The sequence below is a fragment of the Camelus dromedarius genome, chromosome 21 (assembly GCF_036321535.1).
Source record: "Camelus dromedarius isolate mCamDro1 chromosome 21, mCamDro1.pat, whole genome shotgun sequence".
NCBI classification, from domain to species: domain Eukaryota; kingdom Metazoa; phylum Chordata; class Mammalia; order Artiodactyla; family Camelidae; genus Camelus; species Camelus dromedarius.
In genome coordinates, this window is record NC_087456.1 from 37,082,432 (window position 1) to 37,104,872 (window position 22,441).

A 22,441-nucleotide genomic window follows, 5' to 3' on the forward strand; every position below is an offset into this window, starting at 1 on the left:
GGTGAGGCCCCGGCTCTGACCAGGTCTGTGCGCTCGGCCTCTCCCTGCAGCTCCTGTCTGGGCAGGCTGGCTATTTGGGAATGTCTCAAATGCAAACACTTTAGAAAAAGTATAAAGAAAACAACATTTCTTTTAAAGTCCATGTCCTAATATGCCTGATTTGATCATGGATGGGAAAGAAGTCTGGATTCTTGCAGTCCAGTCGTGGGTTAATTTAGATGTTTCTAGGAAAATCCTGAAGGGACCCCTCTCCTCAGTATGTGCGCTGCCTGGGGAGGGGGCTCTGGAGGTCCCCAGAGGACGGGAGGGCGCGTCCGCCTTCGCAGCTCTTGAGTGAGAGGCTGTGCGCTGGGGCGGAACGTTGCCTGAGTCTGCAGGTCGGACAAACCCGCGTTCGCATTCCAGGTCTGTTACTCACGGAGCGTGTGACCTTGGGTGAGACACTTCTAGCTCCCGACCTCAGTCTCCCCAGGGTAAAATGGGCATAAAGTCTGCCTCTTGGGGTTGGGGTCAGGACTAAATGAAATAATGTGGGGAAAAACCTGACTAGAAGCGTTTTAAAGAATTTTTTTAATTAGCACGAGTGGAGATTCTGCTGGATCGTTTCATTCTGGGCCCGTCACTGTCTTTCTGCGCGATTTCAACCCCCGTGCTCATATCCCTTACTGAGCAAATGCTGCTTTAGCCCTAGCTCTGCACCAGGCGCTGGGGTGGGTGTTTGATTCAACCACAGAAGCCCGAGCAGGGGTTTTCTTCTACTCTGAGCTCAGGGGTGTTGGGCTCAGTGACACCCGAGTTTCCTTCCAGTCACCCAATGCTATGACTTCATTTTTGCTAATTTCAACATTAGCCTGTGTTGTTCTGGGAATTCTTTTGGGAAAAGGCCTATGCAGTTGGGGATAAAGGGTGCTTCTCCACAGGACTCGGGGCTCAGATTTCAGCAGCTTTTGCTTTGAGTCGGCATTGGTCATAGACGTCACCCCGATCGTCAGGGTCCCAGGCAAGAGAGAGATGGTGGTTTCTGAGTTCTGTGTTCCTTGTCATCTCCTGGGTTCCTTCCTCAGTCCTTGGGGCTAATTTTGGAGGGTTTGTCTGTCTTGCATGTCACGGTCAGGGACTGAAAGGAAGAAGTAACCAGGTTTGCTGCAGATTCATCCCACCCCACTCTTTCCCCCCGATTCGTGATGTTAATCGATACCCTCCGTGCAGCAGGCTGGTCAATCAGGACTGATGACTAGACAGAATCTGAGAACATGACTTAGTGATGCCGCGAAAAGGGTTAGGAGACCCCGGGGGGCAGGTCCCTGGCCGGGACCAGCAGTCAGAATGAGTAATCGTGCTGACGCTGCAGGTGTGACGTGCTGTGCTGCTAACTCAGAACTCGGAAAGCTCGGGTTCTAGCCCCGGGTATGCTGCTCTGTGGTTCTGCGACTTTGGATCGGCCTCTTAGCTTCCCTGGGTGTCAGTGTTTTCTCTGCGTACCCTCCCTCAGGGCTGATGTGCCACCTTAACTGCGAAGTGTCATCAAACTGGCAGCGAGGGGTTATCACATGGGGACGTTTGTAACCGAGACCTGCAAAGGAACACTTTCCGAGGGGTTTCGCTGAGGGGGTTGGTAGGAGAACCTCCACGTGGCCGCGCTGAGCGTTTCTTCTGGTCCAACAGCTCAGTCCACCGCCGCAGTCTCCCGGTGCCCTCCCGAGCCAGCCCAGCCCTCCCTGTGCCTGTTTCCTGACAACCGGTGAAAATTCCTCCCTTTCCCGCACCCCAAGGCCCAACCCTTCTGCTCCCTCTCTGCTGGTGGGACTTCAGACATGACTCACCTCGGGCAGCTGCTGGGGCACGTCCTGGCTCCTCTCTGTTCGGGAAGGGCTCTGGGAACCGCGCAGAGCAGCCCGCTCACGGGGATTTGGCGGGGGAGGGGGGGCGACGTGAGGGATGGGAGAAGCGATGCCCGAGCCAGGCGTGCATCCGTGAGGACGGCCGTGAGGACGGCCGTGAGGACAGCCAAACCGAGTGGGCTCAGCACCAGGGGAAGGAGGGCGGGGGGAGGGGTAACGGGAGACGGCGGGAGGTCATCCCGCGTCCTTGGGATTTTCCCATGGACTGTGCGACTGAGCCAGGCCGACGTCAGTCCCCCCCCCCCCCCCGTGAAAACGTCGCCCAGGGCGGGGGCGAGGAGCAGGGCGTGGCTGTCTGCGGAAGGACCGGCTCCTGCAGACGCCTTACTTCATCAGTCAGCCGGCTTCCAGGGGCGGGGGGAGCGGGGCGCGCCGGGGAGCCGGCGGCGCAGTCGAGTTGGGAGAAGCACAGAGGTCTGCAGATAAATCGGATGCAGGCGCTCGTCGCTAAACTGGAGGACTTCACCAGTCTGCCATTTGGACCTCTAAAATTTTTTAAAAATACGATCGTCTTTAGCGCCGTTTTAGGGGCCCTCTAAGAAAACCAGTCCCATTTTTGCGTTGTCAGCTTGACCAAAAATGATATTAAGCACTCTGAGCACTTCAGTCCTCAGATTTGGCTTCAGTTTCAAATACCAAATCAACTCCCAATTGGTCACCACTGAGGATTTATTTTATTTAAATATGCAAAGGGTCTGCGGGCAATTCCAAAAAGAAAGTTCTAAAAATGTCCCAAAGGCAGCAGCTTTACCTCATGCATTTGCCTTCATCCTATGTCAGCAGCAGTCTGCTAAGTAAAAACATAGATTTTACAAGCCTGCTTATAATGTTTTATTCTTAGAGCTGAGTTCTATTTTCCAGAATATTATGGGAATTTTTGCTTCTACTTTCCTGAAGGACATTGGCCTGGGGTTTAAGAGAATTATGACTTTATAAAATTATAAAATGTCAGGTAATGCTAGCCTCATAAAAGGAGTCGGGGAATGATCCTAGCATCCTTTATTTCACTAGAAAGATTGTGTCAAGTTAAGTGCTTGAGAAAATCCACCAATAAAGGCATCTGTGCCTGAAAACCTGCATGTCCTATGTATATCATCATGCTGTTTATAATCTGAGCATTTGTGTCACAAGTTAGGAGGACTGACTGTAGTCTTGTAATAAAATGAGATGAAGAGTCTGACACACAAAACACACCAAGGGGCTTAAGGATAAGAAAAGACTGGTCCTGGAAGAGTCACTGGCCAGTCAGCCCTGGGTTCTCTGCTGCTGGCTCCAGCCTCCGCGCCCCCAAGACTGTGTCTGCTGGATGACGTGGCCGGAGCCTTAGAGGCCCGGGACCTCAGGGCGGGAGGAGAAGGGGAGCTGGGACGAAGGATGGCGAGCCTCCAGCCGCATTGCTCAGATGAGCAGACTCAGCTCTTCTGCCCCATTTCTCAGAACCAGACTCAGGACTATGAGAGCCCGACAAGGTTGATGTTCTATAGTCCAGGACACTCAGGCCCAACGGGGACAAGGGTCACACGGCTGGCCAATGAGAGCAGACTAGCCCGCAGGCCTAACGCTTAACCAGTGGAGTTTTCTTTCACTCCCCAGATGTTTGCACTTTTTTGTTGGTCATTTTATTTATTGTTATTTTTTTATTTGCAGTCTCAGTGTTTTAACACTAACGCCACGTTCTAGGGACTCACAAGACACTGGAGCTCAGGTCCCTTCCTCTCACCCCTCCCTGTTCCCCAGCCAGGCCTGCTCTTTCTTTGAGGAGTCAGCCCCTGTCAAAGGACATGGGACACATTCCACTGGGTCAGCTGAGACCGGGCTGAGGGAGGAGAAGGCAAGAGATGGGAGACACAGCCATTTCATTCCAAAGCTGCAAGTGGCTTCTGTCACCTGGGTTTGTCCGGGATGAAGCTGAGGCAGGGGGACAGGTCTGACTCCCAGGGAATGTTCTGGGCTAAGGTGGTAATCTCCTTTTCTGCCACCTCCAGCCCTGCAAGCTTTTCCTATTTATCAGTCAAGAAACACGTCTTGGTTTTAAGCATTCCTTCCCTCTGGGCGTCATATCGAGTGCCATGTGCTTTGGTTATGGACCAGCCTAGAGCAACCTGCCCGGAAGCCGGGAAGCCATGTGGGTGGGTCGGCCAGGCGGTCTGGGCCAGGGCGCGCCATGGGGGCCCCGCATTGACCGCACTGAATCCGTGCGCCGTGCTCAGCTACATCCGGCCCCGCGCTCCAGAGGGCGAGCCGCCCCGGGAGTATGACCAGGGGAAATTCTGCCTTCGTCCTGCCCTGACCCCATTCCTCTACTCTAATCTGGGACCCGCTAGCAAATCGTCCTCCCAGCCTCTTCTCAGCTGCACTTGCTTAACTGGTGTGTCAGTATTTGATGTTCCCACCATGACACGGCCTTGGGGATGATGTGCCAGGGACCCTCGCCCCCAGGAGGACTGGTCCTGCCCACGCCAGACCCAAAGACACCTGAGTGGCCCTCTTTTATAGATGAAAGGGGTGGGGGTGCATGGACTCTGGCAGGTGGGAACCAACCTCCAGTTGGCCTGTTGTTTGCAGCGTCTGCGGGGGCAGGACCCTGGGCCACCTCAGGCCCAGGGGCTTCTGGAGAGAAAATGCAGGCCCCTTGCCCTTGAAGCAGAGAAAGAGCCCACCTTTGCCAGTCCCCAGGTAAACAGTCTGCTCCCAGGAGCAGGCCGGTGTGAAGGAACCCTCCACATGTTCTTAACCTGACTTAGCTTCAGTTTGCCCATCTCTGAAATGGGTGAGAATTCCTATCTCAAAGGGCAGTCTGAGGTGCAGATAGGACACACTCAATCAGCTGTAGGAGGCCTGGATTCTGGTCACACACGCCCAATGCGAGGGTGGGCTGCTTCAAGCAGAGGGACCTGAGGGGTCTTTACCCCTCCACTCTTCACCCTTCACCCCTTGGCTTTCTCATCCATAGAGCAAGTCACTTGGACTAGATCCCAGCCAAGGATTCATTCAGCCCCAACTTTTTCAAGGTCCTGCATGGCTGGAGGGCTGCCACTGAGTGGCTGCGGGACCCACAGCCAGGGCCTCTCGGTGGTCTCCTGGGGTGGGGCCAGGGCCAGCCCCTCCCACCTCCACCTCCTCAGGTCTGCAGGTGGATAATGGCTTCTCCAACGCCTCCCCACTTCATCTCCAGGCACCAGGAAAACAGCACTTAATTAACCCTTGCAGCAGGATGGCGAGGTGTAGGCTCTCATTTCCTTCAGCGTTACAGCCGGGAAGCAGGCCCGGAAAGGGGTCTGCCTGGAGCTCCCCTGCCTTAAAACCCAGGCCGCTCCTCCTCCCCTGCCTCAGCTCTGAACTCAGTGCTTTCCAGCTGCACCAGCGGGGCCTCCATCGGCTCTGGACCGTCCGGGGGAGAGAACTAAAGGAGACACAGCTCCTTGTCCCACGTGGGCACAGCGCCTGCCAGGAGAAGGCGTGAGTGGTGTTCTTGCCAACTCGGTGTCCCTGCTGCCGGCAGTGACTCACCCCCACCCGGCCCTGGGAGGTAGGAGGGTCCCACAGGCCTCAGGCTGTCACCCAACAAGAAGAGACAAGGATCCTGCTGCTGAGGACAGAATGTGCCTGAGAGAGGAGGAGGCGAGGGAGGGGCCCCCGGGGCTCCCCTCCCTGTGGGAAGCAGAGCCCAGCGTGCGTTTACAGACACGTGGCTGAGGCTGGAGACAGTCCTTCTATTCAAACTTGGGTGCCCATGCCTGGCGTGGCCCCTGGGGTGGCCCCTTCGTGAGCTGTGTCCTTGGAGGGGGTCTGCTTTCTGTGCCAGGCGTTCCCGCTGCCTCCGGGTCAGAGCCCAATGTGAGGACCTTCTTTTTGTGACAGTTTTCCCCGCAGGGCTGACTTCAACCTCTCCGAGAGGCCCCTTCCCCTGGCTTAGGCAGGGGAGAGGCAGGGAGGGCTCTTTAGAAGCCAGAGATGAGGTGGAGGAAAGGAAGGCCCCTGGCCTTGGCACAGGGTTCTCCAGCACTGCTGGGGGACCGCTGCTGGGACCCCCCCATCCCTGCCAGGCCCCACGTTTACCATCAGACTGTCCTCGGCTCTGACATCCTGTATCGTGTGTCCTTCCTTGGGGGACAGAGGTTGGCACTGAGGTCTTGCAAAGGGGGAAGGACTGGCACCGGCAGATCAGTGCAAGGGCAGGCTCCGAGCGGGGTGCCGCGCTTGGAGGGCTGCCCCTAGACTGGAGGAGGGGGCGGAGGAGGAGCACCAGACCCAGGAGAAGGCAGAATGTCACCTGTTACTGTCCCAGCTGGCAGACCCTTGCGGGGAAGGTTGGGGGCGGGCAGTTTAGTCAGAATGTTCAGGCCGAGGTGTCACTGCCAGGTTCTGGGCGCAGCTGCCTTAGGGCCCATGGGAGCAGGAGGCTTGCCAGCCCCAGGTGCAGCCTGCAGCCCGCACCCCCAGGCGGGGCTCAAGGGGGAGCTCCCCTCTCCTTGCAGGAGGATGGGGCTGGTTCCGCGTCTTCCTTTAGCTCTAATCCATCAGCCAGGCTCCACGGTCACTTGCTGTCAGTCAGGAAGGAGGCTCCCTCCTGAGCTGGCTGTGGTTCTCACACGATTCAAAGTAGAGCCTCTGGAACTTCAGAGAGAGGATTTGAAGAATCAAGGACAATTGTAAACATCTTTATTTGCTCCAGAAGAAAATTAGTGAATTTCATTTTGCCTTTTTTTTTTTGGTCCTGACAAGAACTAATCTATTCAGCCAACAAGTATCTAAGGTCCTGAGACTACAGTTCAGAACGACTGACAGACGCAGCAGCAGCGTAAGAGCGGTCCCCAGGGTCCGAGAGGTTGGGGATGGGGCCCTCGGGTTCTGGGTTAGCAGGCAGTGGCGGCTTGCCAGCCCTACCGCGTACGTGTTCAGTGGGCTCTCAGTGGGGGGATGTCCGATCTTACTTCAGAACCCCCTGAACTGTGCAGCATTTTGAATTTACAAAAAGTAATCTTGCTTGTACCTCCTGACTTGATCCTTAGTCTTCGTGAGATCAGGAGGTGAACCGGGTCTTGTTATTCTGATTTATTTTGCAGGGAAGTCAGGAAAGTGCAGGGGCTTGCCCAGTACCTCACAGGTAGACTTGGCAGAACGGAGTCCAGGGCCCAGTAGCTTTGCCGGCGGGGGGGAGGGGGCGGGGGGGGTGCAGGGCGAGAGGAGGAGGGCGCCGCCCAGGGCCGAGGAGGACTGAGTCAGGACCTTGCCTCCTGCCAGCCGGGAGGAGGGGGCCCTGAGGAGGGCCGTCAAAACAAAGCCCTGGGCAGGCCATCGGGTGCCTGTTTTCTGCTTGGAGCATCCCTTCTGTCACTGGGCTCAGCAAGACAAACACAACAGCGTTTCCCAAGGAGGGGGAGGCCCCGCCCCTTGCCAGGGTGGCGCTCAGCCTCCTCCCCCAGGGCCCTGGCGTGTCTCTGCGGAGGCCTTCCAGCCCCGGAGAGCAAACTCAGCTGAAAGCCAAAATCAAATCTGGGCGGAGTTGGGGGAGGTCGAGACACAGCTGGGGAGCACCCCCCATCCCACACCTGCACGAGGGCGTGGCCTGGAAGGGGATAAGGACCAAGCTTGTGGGGCTTGTTCCAAAGCGTGGAGCTGGGCTGGGAAGGATCCCGGGTGCTGGCAGTCAGAGGCGCTCAGGGCCTGCTCTCGCTGGGGAGGCTCAGAGAAGGGCGGGGCGTGCCCAGAGCTGCACAGCCGCACAGGGAAGAGCAGGACCAGAATGCTGACCTCGGACCCCCACCCAGAGCCCCCTGTCGCGCTGTCACAGCGGGGGCCCTGGCGACTGTGGGCAGCAGTGTTCCCTCTGACCTCTGCTGTCACCGTTTTCACAGAACCATCACAGCAAACATTATTACTTATTTTGAGTGGACTTACTTTTAAACTTCAATGCGTTTATTTGGGAAGGGAACTTTGTATCACTAATTCAAGAGGAAAATAAAGTAGTTCCCTTCGCCACAAGTGAAGGCCTGTTATAACTTAAAGTCAATAATGCCAAATAGAACGAAAACGGATCATTGTTTAATTCCAAATGGATACGGCGTTTTTTCCTTTCTGCTCCGAAAGGGAGGTGGGCAAGTGGTAAAGAACTACCCCAGCCCCAGCCTAGACCTTCCCCCCGTGGTGATCAAAGTGGGGAAAAAAGAGCTTTCCACGAGCTGCCGCGCTGCCCGCCGCCGGGCCCCTCAGTGCCCTTCGAGCCCCGCACGGCCGCGGCACAGCGTGCCCGGCACTCAGGGAGACTGCGTCGCACACTCATGGGGGGTCATTTCCCCAGAGCTGTCCAGCAGGTCAGGTAGAGCCGAGGGCCACTGAGGAAGGCGGCCAGGGGGAGCCCCCTCCTCTCACCGGTGACTGCCACATGCCGGCCAAAGGCCTTTTTGAATGGAGCATTTAGAGATGCTTTTGGCTGAGGCCTGTCCTAACCCAGGGCAGTGGGGTGCCGCGCTCTGCAGGGTTGCTCCTGGAGCGGCTGGGAGGACACCCCAGGCTCTCCCAGTCTCCCTGCCACCTTTAGCAGCTCTTGGGGGCCCACAGAGCTGGGGGAAGGGCAGGGTGCTGGAGAGAGCTGGGGGGGAGCTCAGGGCCGGCGCTTCTCCCCTCTGACCACCCCCGAGGCTGGGAGCAAGCGGCCCAGCTTCTGAGGCCCCAGGAAGCTCAGCGAGACTTGGCTGATTCCAGGAGACTCCAGACTCCGCGTCACCCCTTCTGACGTGACCTCCCGATTTCTCAGCCTAACTTGTGTGTATTTCCAGCGGGTGTGGTGGAAGGGATAGCGAGCTGTCACTCTTCCACCCCCTCCCTCCCGTGGGCCGGGCCGGGACAACCAGCATGATCACAAGGCTGCCTTGCCGTCCCTTGGGACAGAGGGCCTTCCAGCCCAGCTCAGCCGTGTCACACAGCTGGCAGCACATTCTTCTTCAGTGTCTCCGAGGACATCCCACTGTCAGCCGAAGAGGAGGGGCAGGCACCTCCTCTGCCTAGAGCCCTGAGGAGGGGATTTTCTAGGAGTCAAGGCCAGTGAGTAGCCAAAGGTGCTGGGGGAGGTCCTGCAGAGCACCCCCAGACATAGAGGCTTTTGGCCACCTCACTCAGGTCACCCGACTCTGGTGGCCAAGTGGCAGAGGACAGACACCGGGAGAGGCTGGAGGCCTGAGTCCTGGCTCAGGGTCTACCCCATCTTAGCCATGTGGCCTTGGCCCAGCCTCAAGGTCCCTGAGCTTAATAGATGCTCTCAGAGAGCACACGGGTGCTGCTGTCCGTCCTGGCACCTCGCTGGCCACGCGGGAGTTAGGGGTGCTGTGAGGCTCCACCAAGAAGATGAATGAGGAAGCTCTTTGCAAACTGTAAAGTGCCATACCTGCTGCAGTGTCCTTAGGATAAGCTCAAGGCACTTCCAAAGACCTTCCCCCCGCCCCCGAGTCCACTACCAGCGAAGGGACGTGTCCCCCTCACAGCAGGTGTGCGTACAGGAGTGTGTGTGCACGTGTGCGTGTGCAAGGCTCATCCTCCAAGGGGGGAGTCTGTCACCAAGCCCTGCAGGGTCCAGCCAACCTGCCCTCCCTCTGTGAAGTCCCTGCTGTCTGCTTAGCGGGGTCAGTGTCTCCAAGGAGCTCTATTTTGGGCCAAGGAAGCATCTCCCCTTGGGACACTCCCACCTCGCAGCCTCTGACCCTCCTGGGAAGCACCTCCTGGCTCAGTGTGCGGGGGCAGCTCAGGGAGCCAGCACCCCTCCAACCTCCTGCACACGGTGGGGCGCCTGCACAGTGGGGCCTCCCTGACCTTCCGGGAAGCTGGCACCTCGTCCGAGGCTCCGGGAGTTACTTCCCACTGAGACCTGGGAAGGGCTGTCACTTTCCCGCGCTGGCATGAGCCGTCTCTGGGACGGAGGGGCCGGCCTCTGGATCGAAGGCCAGAGTTGAGTTCGAAAGTGACAACGGAGCCTGAGGCTCCTGCAGGGCAGAGCTGAGCCCCAGGCTCGTCTGAGCCCAGAGAGGGTGGCTGGGTCTCGGGGGTCCTGTGCCTCCCGGGCCTGTTGCCCCTACCGTGACGACACCTGCCAGGGGGCCTTCCCCAAGTGAAGCCGAGATGCCCCCGTGTGACGCCTGCGATCCTGGCCCCCCAAGCCCGCCCTGGGGGTCGGGAGCTGAGAATAACCCAAGTCCTGGGTGTGTGAAAAGCCAGTTTCTCCCACAATTTAGCAATGAAGCAGGGAGCAGGCCGTGGAGGCAGGGCTGGGAGCTGGAGATGGGTGCTGTTGTGTTTTGGACATCACGTGTCGCGGGGCACAACACTTGGCGAGGTGCTGGGGCGCACAAGTGTGCTTTGCACCGCCCCGCCCCCCAGTCACCAGGGGCCGTGGCGGGCCTGACCCTCGCACCGGCCTGGAGCCCAGGAAAGCAAGATGCTTCGCTGGGGAGAGCAGCGCCTTCGTGCAAGACCCACGGGCTGCAGCCTGGGGTGTGACAGGCTCTCTTCTACTTGAGCGTCACTGTCCAGATACGTCACGAGACTTCAGAATCACCCACAGTTCTTACTCCTGCCCTGGTCACTGTCAGCTCAGTCCCCACCTTCCAAGGTTACGAGGGACACCAGTCATTATCAGCCAGATCTCTGGTGAAGTCCCTGCCCTTAGAAGGGATGTCAGAACTTCCTCTTTTTTTCACATTTGAGAGACTCAGATGAGAAAAGATGCCCCACACCTGGCATCAAGCTGTTTCAGGTTTTGGCGGTGCCTCTCCTGAGCCTGGTCACCCATCAGCCGTTGTCCTTCGGTTCCAAACTGGGGGCCCCTTGTCAGTGGGCACTGCTAGTCTCAGGGTGCTGGTGGCAGGATCACAGCGGGCAGCTCCCTGCCCTTAGGGGCTGCCCTGCGGGAGCACAGCCACCACGCTGCCCCCGGACCCAGATGGCAGGGCTTCTGAGCAGCGGGGCTGCTCTGTCCTCCCTACTCTGCACAAAGCCATGTGCCAAGGAAGGAAGGGAGGGCCAGCGGGTGGGACCCTACTCCTGGCCACAGAGGGCGTGTGCCCAGGGGGGCAGGGACGGCACTCCCCTGCCCGGGTCCCACCTTTGGTGACTCAGGCCGGTGGCTCCCACGCTGACACAACTGCTGAGTAAGCAGCCACCCCTCCCTGGGGGACCCCCGCCCTGCGCTGAGTGCCGGGAGGGGACCTGTGCCCTCCAGACCCCCAGGGATGGTGGGGCGGAGCCACCACAACTCATGGGAAGGCCCCCCACCACCCGTGACTGGCCCAAGGCCGCACTCCTGGGAGGATGAAAATTACTGTCTGTCTGCTGCCCCAGCCCTGGCTGGAGGCGGGTGGGGGTCGGGGCGAGGGAGGGAAATGGCGAATGGGGTCTGTTCCCAAGGTGTCTCCAATCCTGGTCCTTTCTCAGAGACTCCTCCCTGGCCACGAGGCACAGGGACCCCAGGGAGTGCCCGTGTGCTCGCTCTCACGGGAGCACAGCAGGAGTGATGCTGCCACTCTTGGCTGGGCGCGCCTGGGCAGGGCGGGGCCGGGCGTGTCCTGCCTGGAGCTGGTCTGGCTGGCCCCACCTGCCAGGCAGAAGCTGGGTTTCCAAGTGGGCTAATGGCCGGACAGACACTCTTTTCATCTTGGCCTGCCCAGCACGCTTCTGGCTCCTGGCGGCTGTAGACCGAGTGGTGCTTGCGGGGGAGGCCGACTGTAGTCAGCTCTTTGAGGCCCCGAGCCTCGGTCCTCTGCTGCTGTCCTCTGGCCTAGTCACCCCTAGGACGCGGCTTCCTCGCCTGAGAAGGAGAGGGTAGACCTCTGAGGACTTCCTGATTTAGGAGGAACAGGAAGAGCCGATGTGCTGGGGAGCATTCAGTGGGGGGCAGAACTCCACACTTCTCCAAGAAGGAAGGAAAAAGGGAAGAAAATGGGTCACAGGACCTAAGTCATTAGCAGAAGAGGCTGGGTTCGGGGAGGCACCCAAGTCGCTTCTAGGTGCAGAAGCGTGTCTTGGTAGACACACCGCCCAGGCTTCCCCAGAGCCGTCCAGGCTGCCGTCTGGCCGAGGGGTCAGCTCTGCTCCCAGGAGATCAAGTGTCTAGCCTCCAGAATGTTCTGAGCCGTGGACCATCCCACCTGAGGCTGGAGTTTCCCAGGGAAGCACTAGGGAACCAGACAACGGGGCGAGTGTGAGTGGCTCACTGTCCTTTGTATCCAAAGCAGAGGGCGCTGCCAACAGATCACTGTCTGAGTGCGGGGGTGGGCCTGGGAGACCCGGCCTGGCTGCCCTGTGGCCGCGTGCCGGCCCCGCTCTCAGTCCAGTCTGTGGGGCGTTCTCACAGGTCACAATGACTATGAGGTGTGACCGGTGTGACTGGTGTGACTGGGGCACCCAACATCCCGCAGTGCTTGGGGCATCCAGAACAATAAAGGATTGTCCTGCCCCAAATGCTGACAGCGCCCGCGCGAGAAAGCACCGTGCCGTTTCGTCACACAGCCATCCGGGCGTCCAGGCTCCTCTGTTTGTCTGACACCTGTGGAGGCTGTCCTGCGGCCGCAGGGCCACAGCAGCCTGGGCTCCAGACGCCGGCGTGCACCCCTCTCCCCAGCTGCCTGGGTTCATCCGCCTCGTGTGCCAACCTGGCGGGCCCTTTGGGAAGTTCCGGGGACAGCCAGCCTGTCCCCCTCTGAGCATCAGAGGGACACAGCGGTTCCTCCTGGACAAACATTTCATCACAGCTGTGCTGAGTGCCAAACATCCACGCACTGAATTCTCCCAGCAGCCCTGTGCCCTGGGCTCAGTGATGCTGCTTTGCAGATGAAGAGACTGAGGCACAGGTGGCCAAGGCGGCCATCGGGCAGATGATGTGGCCAGAGCTCAACCCAGGCCGTCTGGCTCCAGCGTCTGTGTTCATGCCCCCAAGTCTCCCTCTGCTGGTCAAGTCTCAGCCCAGTGGGCCCGCGATGTCCCCGCCTTTTCAGGCAGATGGAAGGAAAGGGACAGAGTTCCCAGGCCATCTGCACCGGAGTGCTGGCCCAAGCCTTGGAGGGGAGCCCAGGCCCCCTTGGCACTAGGAGAGGCAGCCTGGCTGAGAGGGAGCTTTGCTCCGGCTTGTCAAAGTGACAGAAAAGTGTCATGAAGGTGGGAGCGTCATCCACAGCAGTCCTCGGCCACCGCCAGCAGCAATATCACCGGAGCTGGGTGGGGTGATGACACTGGGGTGTGGCAGATGAAGGGCTGAGACATGCAACCCACAGGGGCTCTGGCTTCTCCCCCATGACAGCGCCGCAGCGCAGCCAGCGTCCTGTCCCCTGTGGGCAGCCCCCGCTCTGAGACGCAGCAAGGCGGCCTGCTGGCCCTTCCCATGGGAGTGCGTCTGCACTGGGTCTGGGCTGGGGGAACGTTTGGATTCTCCATTGGGCACCTGAGGTGAGGACCAGGAGTGTCACTTACTGAGAGTTCCTGTTGCATTTCCATTTAAGGCTCCCGGGAGCCCGCTGCTGGGAGAGCTCAGCCTTCCCTCCAAGGTGCTGCCTCCCCCTCCTCCCACAGACACAGGGGAGGGGGCGTGGCCACGGCCTCCAGCCTTGGGGCCAATTGCCAGGAGCCCGCATGGTGCCTGCTGCAGACTGGTGCTCAGGGAGCAGCCCTTCTCCTCCAGCCTCTGCCCTGACCCCACACACCAGTTCCCTTCGGGGTTGGTTGGTTTGACCCAGTTTGAGGAAGAAAACCGTGCCTGCCTGAGTGCACAGCTGCGTGTGAGGGCGGAGTTGACCAGAGCACCATGGCCAAGGCTAACGGCGGCTTCTGAGTTTTGGAGGTCGTTACTGACGGAAGCCAGACCCCAAGGTGGTTTCCTGCTCTGAAGTCTCTCCCTGCGGAGAGGGAAGGCGGTCCTGCCAAGGGCAGGCCCCTCCCCAGCCTTGGTGGCCAGATGTGGTGTGGAGGGTAATCACCCAGCTGCCCAGGGACCTTCCCCGTGCGTTGGTGTGCACACACATTCGAGGGGTGGGGCGGGCGGGCGGGCTCTGGGCTGCTGGACTTGGCCCCATCTCATCCTGGCAGAGCCAAGCCCCAAGTCGGCACCTGTGTGGAGGCTTTCTCAGGCTGTGTGTTGATCCTCTGGTGTCAGGACAAGTCAGAGCAGGCAGGCCCAGCGCCCGGGAGCTCCTCTGGCAGCCCCTTGCCCAGCTCTGTTAGGACCACACCCCCCCAGGTCTCTGGCTTTGTGGGCCCCTCCCAGGGCGGCTGACTCTCCCATGCAGGGCCCTAGGGGCCCTCACTGTTACACCTTCTCCTGTTGGATGGGGCCCCTGCCCAGCTTCTCCCCACTGCCGGCCTGACAGCACAGCCCGGGAGGCCGCCCTGCAGCCCACCGCAGCCCTGGGCCACCTCTGCCTGTGCAGAAGGCCCAGGGAGACGGGTATGTTCCCCCTTTGGCCTCCAGGGGTCCCCGGGGAGTGCCTGTTGCCATTTATTTCCTGCCCTGACAGAGGGGAGGCAAGATGAGGGGTTTAGCAGAAAAATAACAGTGGAAGAGTGTCCTGGCCAGAGGAGAAGTTTCCCCGTGCCGAGCACAGGCAGCCAAGGAGGTCGGGAGCTGCTGAGGTCTGGGAAGGGCACAGGGCGGCCGGGCCGGGGCCTGGGGACTCGGGCTGAGGGCCCGTCTCCTCCCTGGGCCTGATGCCCTCCTGGCCTGGGCCCAGGTGGGGCCTCCTCGGTGGCTGTCCAGCTTCTTTGATGACGTCCCACAGGAAGACGTTCCTTCCACCTGACAGCTCAGTCCTGCCGACCTGCACTGCACTCTGAGAGTTTTTCATTGCGGTATATATACATTACATGACCCCGTTTTTTAAAAGTGATGGTCAGGTCTGCTAGGTTGCTTTCCTAATCTGTAACGGTCACACCTGCAGCTTGAACAGTGCTAGATGGGATGCTGGCTAAGGCTCCCCCCCCCCAAACATTCTGGGATTCTAGGGCCATTATCAGGGGCGTGGGGCGGGCCGGCTGGACCTGGATCCCAGGTTGGACCCCCCACTGAGCCTCTCTCCTTCCCCCACCAGATCTACAATGGGACTCTCAAGCGGGAGGCTGACAGCAGGCGGTTCAGCTCCTACAGCCAGATGGAGAGCTGGGGCCGGCACCACCCCCGGGGCGGCTGGCCAGCCCCTGGCGCGGGCAGCGACATCTGCTTCATGGAGAAGATCAAAGCCAGCCGCAGCGAGCCCGACCTCTACTGCGACCCCCGGGGCACCCTGCGCAAGGGCACTTTGGGCAGCAAGGTCCACAAGGCCACCCAGAACCGCTACAGCTTCTACAGCAGCTGCAGCGGCCAGAAGGTAGCCAGGAAGTTCCCGGCGCGCCCGCCCTCCTGCACCTCCAGGCAGGACCCGGGGAGCATCCCGCCTGCCTCCTGCCACAAGGACCTGTCCTTCAGCCACTCGCGGGCCAGCTCCAAGTGAGTGCCGCTGGGCTGGGGCCCCGGGCCGGGCCGTGGGGGGCAGGCCGTCCGCCAGGGGAGTTCTCAGCGTGGACGGGAGGCAGAGCCCAGAGGCTGAAACAGACGCGCCGAGGGTGTGGGCGTCACAGGGTCACACGGTGTGGACACGGGGAGGGGAGTTAGAGGCTGGCTAGGCTGGTGGTTCCCAAAGCGTGTTCCTCTGACCAGCAGCACCAGCGTCCACGGGGAACTTGTGAGAGATGCCCACTGTCGGCCCCTCCCAGACCTTCGGCTCAGAGACCCCTGGATAGGCCGGCAGTGTGTGTGGTAACTTGGGCCCGAGTGTGACGATCCCCAAGCTTGGGCATGTGAGCCTGTCCCCACATCTAAAAAAGCAAAGGAGTGTGCCCTGGGGTCGACAGTGAGAAAGGGACCCTGTCCCATCTCACAGGACAAAGGACCCAGTGCCGGGAGTGGGACCGCAGGAGACGAAGTGCGGGTCCTGCAGACAGCTGCGGGTGCAGGGTACCTCAGGGACAGCCATGAGGTCTCAAGGGTTGCAGGGCCTGCCCTCCAGGGCTCAGAGCCCCATGACCCTCGGAGCTGTTCTCTGTAACCACCGTGTGTTCTGTTATTCATTTATCTGACATTTGTTGAGCATGTAGTGTGCTGCAGGGTCTGTGGTCAGTGCAGGGAGGCAGCCATGCGCAGAACGGCCCAGGGCCGCCCTGAAGCTGCAGGATTACCCACCTGTGGAGCCCAGAAGCGCTGCAGTCTTCACCTCTAACCCTCACCGTCCCTCCAGGCTGGACCCGGAGGAGAAGCGGGCACAGATGTTAGGTACCTTGCCCGAGGCCACACAGCTGGCATTACACCCTGTGCTCTCCCCTGCTCACCACACTGTCTTGATGAGCAGAGCCATTGCAAAGCCGGACCTCTCCTAGCTGTTCCAAGGCCATAAAGTGCATTTAGGGTGATCTGGAGAAGGACTGAGAAGCTCTGTGCCTTGGAGACTGACCAAGGCAGCACCTGGCCCTGGCTCATTGCCCCAGACTGGGGACCCAAGAGGACAGGGCTGGGTGAGCCGTGGAAGGGAATGCATGACAGGCCATCCGGAGGTGATGTTTGACTGGCAGATGGCTGGGTGACATTCTCTCAGTGCAGGCGGGGGGACTACATGAAAGATCGGAGAGCTCTGCCCCAGGGGTGACTTCTCCAGAAATGGAGTCGGGCGCCTGCAATGGCAGGGCAGGAGGCTGGTACGAACGAGGAATGGGCTCCCTCTGGAAAGGCTGGGAAGATTCCTAGGAGGGTGGGGCTGGGTGCCAGGAAGGGGCTGTCCTTTCCAGCCCCCGCCACCACCCCGCCCCCCCCCGTCTCTGTGGGAACCGGACACAGACTAGATGGGGAACAGCCTGCAGTCTGCACCACGGGGCCGGAGGGGCTCCTGGCAGAGAGGTGTCCTTTCCCTGGGAAGGTTCACAGCAGCGGGACTTCAGTGAGGGGAAGGGACACAGGCCCCCTCAGCACTGGCCAGGATACAGTGATGTCAGCTGTCTTGCGGGAGCAGAGCTGCGTTAGGGCGGAGCGAGCAGGATGCAGCAGAGCCAGACTTTTGGGGTAGAGCAGGGTTGTTCCGGTTTTGTGGCTCAGAAAAGGTTGATTATCGGCCATTTCATATGGTTCAACCTAACATATGACCTGGATATCAGTCTAAGCAGTTTGAACTTAAACTTGCGTATAGAGAAGCTGTTGATGGGGACAATGCAGGAAGCAGGGCTTCAGGACTGCTAACCTGGGGAAAGGGCGTAACATTTTGGACGAAAGCCCGTGGAGAGGACAGCCAGTTGTGGGAGTCTCCTGCTGTAGTCCCGATAAGAGTGATCACAGTCAGAAAGAAAGCAGTGGCCATGAGGATGGGAAAAGAACCAAGCACGATAATTTTTGTGTTAGAAGAATTAGCTAGACTCTTGGAAAAGGAGGCAGGAGGGAGAGATGGATGCATGGATGGATGGATGGGTGGGTGGAGGGAGGGATGGACAGATAGATGGAGGGAGGGGGTGAAAATGGACAGATGGCAGATGGATGGATGGATGGACATGGATAGATGGATGGAGGGAAGATGGATGGATGAATGGATGGACATAGATAGATGGTTGGAAGGAATGGGTGGAGGGAAGATGGAAGGATGGATGGATGATGGGTGGATGAAAGGACGCACAGACAGATGCTTGGAGGGAGGGAGGGAAGATGGATAATAGTGGTGGTAGATGATGGGTGGACATGAACAGGTGGACAGGCCCACAGCCATTCTCTTCCATTTTCCCAGGACCAGGCACAGAGAGATGGTAGAGTAGATGGGCCTGGGGCTGCCTCCTTCTGGCTCTCAGAAGGCAGGCTAGGCTGCGGCACCTCAGTATGAAAGGGGGATTCCGAACCCCCGCACCAGGGCTCCCAGTTCACGCTGCAACCCTCCCGCACCGCCCGACCCACAGGATCTGCAGTGAGGACATTGAGTGCAGTGGGCTGACCATCCCCAAGGCCGTGCAGTACCTGAGCTCCCAGGAGGAGAAGTGCCAGGCCATCGGAGCCTATTACATCCAGCACACCTGCTTCCAGGATGAGTCTGCCAAGCAGCAGGTAGGTGGCTGTGTGCAGCCTGCGCCCCTGGGGCCTGGGCGGGGCAGCCTGACCCTGTGTTAGAGCTGGTGGGGCGCTGACGGTTGGCTCCTTTGGCTGCTTCCCCCCTTGCCCAGCTGCCTGGGGCTGGGAGAAATCAGCGCGGGCATCTTGCCCCTCTGTGGAGAGCAGAGCTCCCTGGCCGAGGGGACATCACTCAGTAGTGTTTCCTACATTGGTCGTGGAAGAGGCTCTTTGGTGACAGCCCTGAGTCCAGCAGAAGCCCCTTGTCAGATTCCACTAGTGACCGGGACTACTTCCTACCCTTCAACTTCCTCCCAAACCCCTTTTCTGTCTGTCTGTCTGTCTGTGTGTGTCTGTCACGCTGTCTGTCTCTCTCTGTCTCTGTCTGTGTCCCGAGCGTGGCTGGCAGAGAGGACACCGGAGGACTCTGTGGTCAGCGCAGGGGTGTGGAACCAGAAATGTGATTCTCAGAGTGTGCAGGGTCCTCTGCATCAAGTCCCTGCCAGAGGAAAAGTGCTCCCAGAGAGGGCCTCCCTGACGTCTGACCTGCCCTAGGATTTAATTTTTTTTAATTTTCTTCCACGGGGAGGTAATTGGGTATTGGTTATTTATTTTAATGGAGGTACTGGGGATGGAACCCAGGACCTCGTGCGTGCTAAGCACAAGCTCTACCGCTGAGCGGTACCCTGCCCCCAGTCCGAGGATTCTGAAGAGCATTTGTACGCATGTTCCCGTCTGGTCCTCATCCCACGCTCCAGAGGAGAGCAGGGCTCAGGTGTCGGGGAGCTGGCTCTGAATCCCCGCCTCGGCCCCTGCTCCGATGGTTGCCATCGCTCCGCACTGCTCATTTACGTCGGTCGTCTGGATGTCTGGGAACCGAAAGTGGCCCTCCCGGTCTGCGTAGCAGTGCTCCGAGCAGAGCGTCGCAGCCCGGCCTCACCGCCTGTCCCCACAGGTCTATCAGCTGGGCGGCATCTGCAAGCTGGTGGACCTCCTCCGCAGCCCCAACCAGAATGTGCAGCAGGCGGCAGCCGGCGCCCTGCGCAACCTGGTGTTCCGGAGCCCGGCCAACAAGCTGGAGACCCGGAGGCAGAACGGGATCCGCGAGGCCGTCAGCCTCCTGAGGAGGACCGGGAGCACCGAGATCCAGAAGCAGCTGACAGGTGGGGAGCCCCAGCCACGGGGAGTCGGGGGGTTGGGGGGGCAGGAGCCAGACCGCTGGCCGAGGGAGCCCCGTGGGCCTGGGGCTGGCCAGGTTAGCGGTGTCCAGTTGGTGACCCTGGGTGTTGTGCCAGGTCCTTCTGAGGCTAGAGGGCAAGGGTGGACCCGGACTCATCAGACCCTGGGATTTGCAGGTGAAGAGGAGAGAGTACGGTGGGTGTGGGCAGGGCTCACAGGTCTTAAGCACCTACCCTGTGTCCAAAAACATGCTGGCAAGCACTCAGGATGGGGGCACAGGAGACAGAAGTCACTGGGAAGACCTTGAACTGGACGGGGAGGCTGAGGCCAGGAACAGAGTAACAGTACCTTAGGGATGACTTTCAGGTGGAAAGCAGGACGTCAGAAGATTCTGAGTGCTGGAATTTATATTCAAACCCTGATCAATCGAATGTTTTGATTGAGAGGGAGAGGGTGTATATGTATGTTTAGTCTACAGATGCCATTTATTTCCAGATTTACGGAGGTCAGCACTTTTGTCCCACCACCAACGCTGAGTTTTATTCATACATTCAGTGGTAGAGCTGTGTGCTTAGCATGCACGAGGTCCTGGGTTCAATCCCCAGTACCTCTACTAAAATAAACAAATAGATAAATAAACCTAATTACGCCCCTCAAAAAAACCCAAAAAACAAAAAAGAACCCAAATGCTTTTTGCACAGTTTTGACCTGCCTAGAGAACTCCGGACGCTGCGCCCTCAAACAGCCTGCAGTCTAGTTGAGACGAGGGGCCGGTCAGACCACAGACTAGGGCGCGAGGCGTGTTTGGCCCGAGTTGGGGGTACTTGGTCCGGTCTCCTGAGCCTGGCGGCCCCCATCTGCAGGGCTGCTCTGGAACCTGTCCTCTGCGGACGAGCTGAAGGAGGAGCTGGTCGCCGAAGCCCTGCCGGTCCTGGCCGACCGTGTCATCATCCCCTTCTCTGGCTGGTGTGACGGCAACAGCAACCTGGCCCGGGAGGCCGTGGACCCCGAGGTCTTCTTCAACGCCACGGGCTGCTTGAGGTGGGGGCAGAGGGCGGCCCTTCTCAGCCAAGGTTCAGCCAAGGCTCAGCCAGGCAGGGGGCTCTCACCTGCCTGGCCTCACGGTGGACTCCCAGACAGCCCAGCGTTCCTAACTTCCCTGGGACTGGATAAGGCTCAGGACCCCACAACCCCCTCTGAGGAGGAGCCCAAGAGTGGGAACGCTTGGATCTGAATATCCAAACTCCCATCACCCATCTCCATCCACATGCATCCACCCAACCACCGCCTGCCCCACCCCACGAGGAAGGCATTTCTTGTGCTACTCGAAGAGCGTTCTTTTAGATACATGTCTCCTCACTGGCTCCCAGTGAGTCACCTCCCAGCTGCGGCGCTGACACCAGCTGCCACGTTCCTTGGCGTAGAGATGTTACTGCTTTGCCCAGAGTTTCCTGAGTTCTGCCCCTGGGTGTGGCAAAGGCGCTGGCGGCTGCTGTCAGAGGGACCTGGGTGTGCTTCCTTCTGGAGGGAGGTCTGCAGGCTGGGGGGGCGGGCGGGTGTGGAGGTGGAGCCCAGGAACAAACCCCCTGAGGGTCACGCCTCGCTCTAGCAGGGCTTCGTCGCCCCCAGCTCCTGGGAGCCCCAGAACCAGGGCACAGCAGGCACGTGCTCCTCTCTGCCCGCCCCCGGGAGCCCCTGCAGGGAGCGAGAGGCTGGGGAGGTGGAAAGGTACTCAAGCACTTGGTGGGGCAGCAGCCGCTGCACCCCACCTCCACCAGCGGAGGGGGCCCGGTCTGCTGGGGAGTGAGCCCACCAGGCGCAGAGCAGCTTCCACGGGGATGGGCAGACCCCTGGCTCTGGTCCCCTGCCCGGCAGCCCACAGAGCTCCTGCTGCCCCCCAGGAAGAGACAGGGCAGGCGGAGCTTCCAGCCCCCATTCAGCAAGTGCCCGTGAGGGCAGGTGTGTGCCCCGGGCTGCCAGCTACCCTGGAGCTGTGGACACATAAAAGTTGCGGGCCTGGGACCCCAGTGGGCAGGGAGAAGGGTGGGAGAGCGAGTTCCCACGAGGCCCCCTCCCGCCTCTGCCGGGCCTGAGCAGAACTGGCTGCGTGATGTCTCCTTCCTTCCTCTGCCGTCATTTGCTTCCCCCCTCATTCCTTTCCTCTCCCGCCCCTTCTTCCTCCAACCTCCGCCCCCTCCCCTCGGCCCCTTCTCTCCGCTCCCATGGCCCTCACCACGCTCTCTCCCTCCCCCTCCCTCTCCCCCTCTCTCCACCCCTCTCTTTCTCCTCCCTGCTTCCCCCTCCCCATTTCCTCCATCAGGAACCTGAGCTCCGCGGACGCTGGCCGACAGACGATGCGAAACTACACTGGGCTCATTGACTCCCTCCTCGCCTATGTCCAGAACTGCGTGGCAGCCAGCCGCTGTGACGACAAGGTGAGGTAGCCCTCAGGTGGCACCCGGCCCCCAGACTCCTCTCAGACCAGTGAGGGTGGCCTGGGACTCCAGGTCCTGGCATTTCTCTCTCCCGGACTCCAAAGGGCAGGTCTGCACTCTTGGGAGTCTCTTAAGGCGTGACCTGATGGTGGGAAGGAGCCCAGAGCCCTGGCCAGCGGAGGGGAGGGGACATCTGGATGCTGAGTGCCCTGACCCCTCCCTGGGGGGGTGGGCAGGCGGGCGCTGGGGTGGTGGCTACAGGGGCAGATCCTCCCTGACTTAGAGGCTTTGTGAATGCAGGGGCTTCTGTGGCCTCTTTTCCTCAGTTTGCCCTTTGCTCAAATGAAGGTGGCCACCGTTGTACCCACCTCAGGGCTTGTTTTAAGGACTCAATTAGTTGATAAAACAGGGAGAGAGCACCTGGCGCCGGGCGAGCTCTCCGTGAGCACCTGCTGCCCCTAGCTCGAGGGGTATACACAGGTGCCCCAGGGTCTCTGCTCCTCCCTGAGCACCACTCCTGTCTTCCCACTGCCTCACCAGAAGGCTCCTGGCAGAGCCACCCTCCCTCCCCCTCGGGACTCTGGACACCCGCACAGACAGACAGACAGAAAGGGGAAACCATGGCAGGAGATAAACTGCAGGCCAAGGCCCTCCCACACAGCAGGACGGAGGTCCCGCCATTAAAGAGGGGATGGTGGACTCCTGGGGACTTGATGGTTTTGAACCTGAATTGCTCAGGGCTGCTTCTGAAGGGGTGTGTCCTCCAGAGCCCAGGCTGACCCTTGCATGTTGGCCAGAGCCGCAGAAACGGTAGCCACTGTCTGTGTCCTACGATGTGCTGG

The 22,441-nt window shown here is 59.8% G+C and overlaps 1 protein-coding gene and 1 long non-coding RNA gene across 2 annotated transcripts in view; one reads left to right on the forward strand and one right to left on the reverse strand.

Annotated features, from left to right (window-relative positions):
- PKP1 (plakophilin 1) overlaps positions 1 to 22,441 on the forward strand; it is a 40,802-nt gene that overhangs the window by 9,417 nt on the left and 8,944 nt on the right. The window contains exons 3-7 of the mRNA XM_064477312.1: positions 14,966 to 15,360; positions 17,838 to 17,982; positions 18,941 to 19,148; positions 20,028 to 20,205; positions 21,485 to 21,599. Of these exons, the coding sequence (XP_064333382.1) occupies positions 14,966 to 15,360; positions 17,838 to 17,982; positions 18,941 to 19,148; positions 20,028 to 20,205; positions 21,485 to 21,599 (1,041 nt within the window). The remainder of the gene's footprint in view (positions 1 to 14,965; positions 15,361 to 17,837; positions 17,983 to 18,940; positions 19,149 to 20,027; positions 20,206 to 21,484; positions 21,600 to 22,441) is intronic.
- On the reverse strand, positions 111 to 2,142 carry LOC116148714 (uncharacterized). Its single transcript, XR_004132283.2, has 2 exons — positions 1,824 to 2,142; positions 111 to 1,117 (listed from the first exon to the last, which is right to left on the reverse strand). It is a non-coding gene; the product is annotated as an uncharacterized LOC116148714 (long non-coding RNA).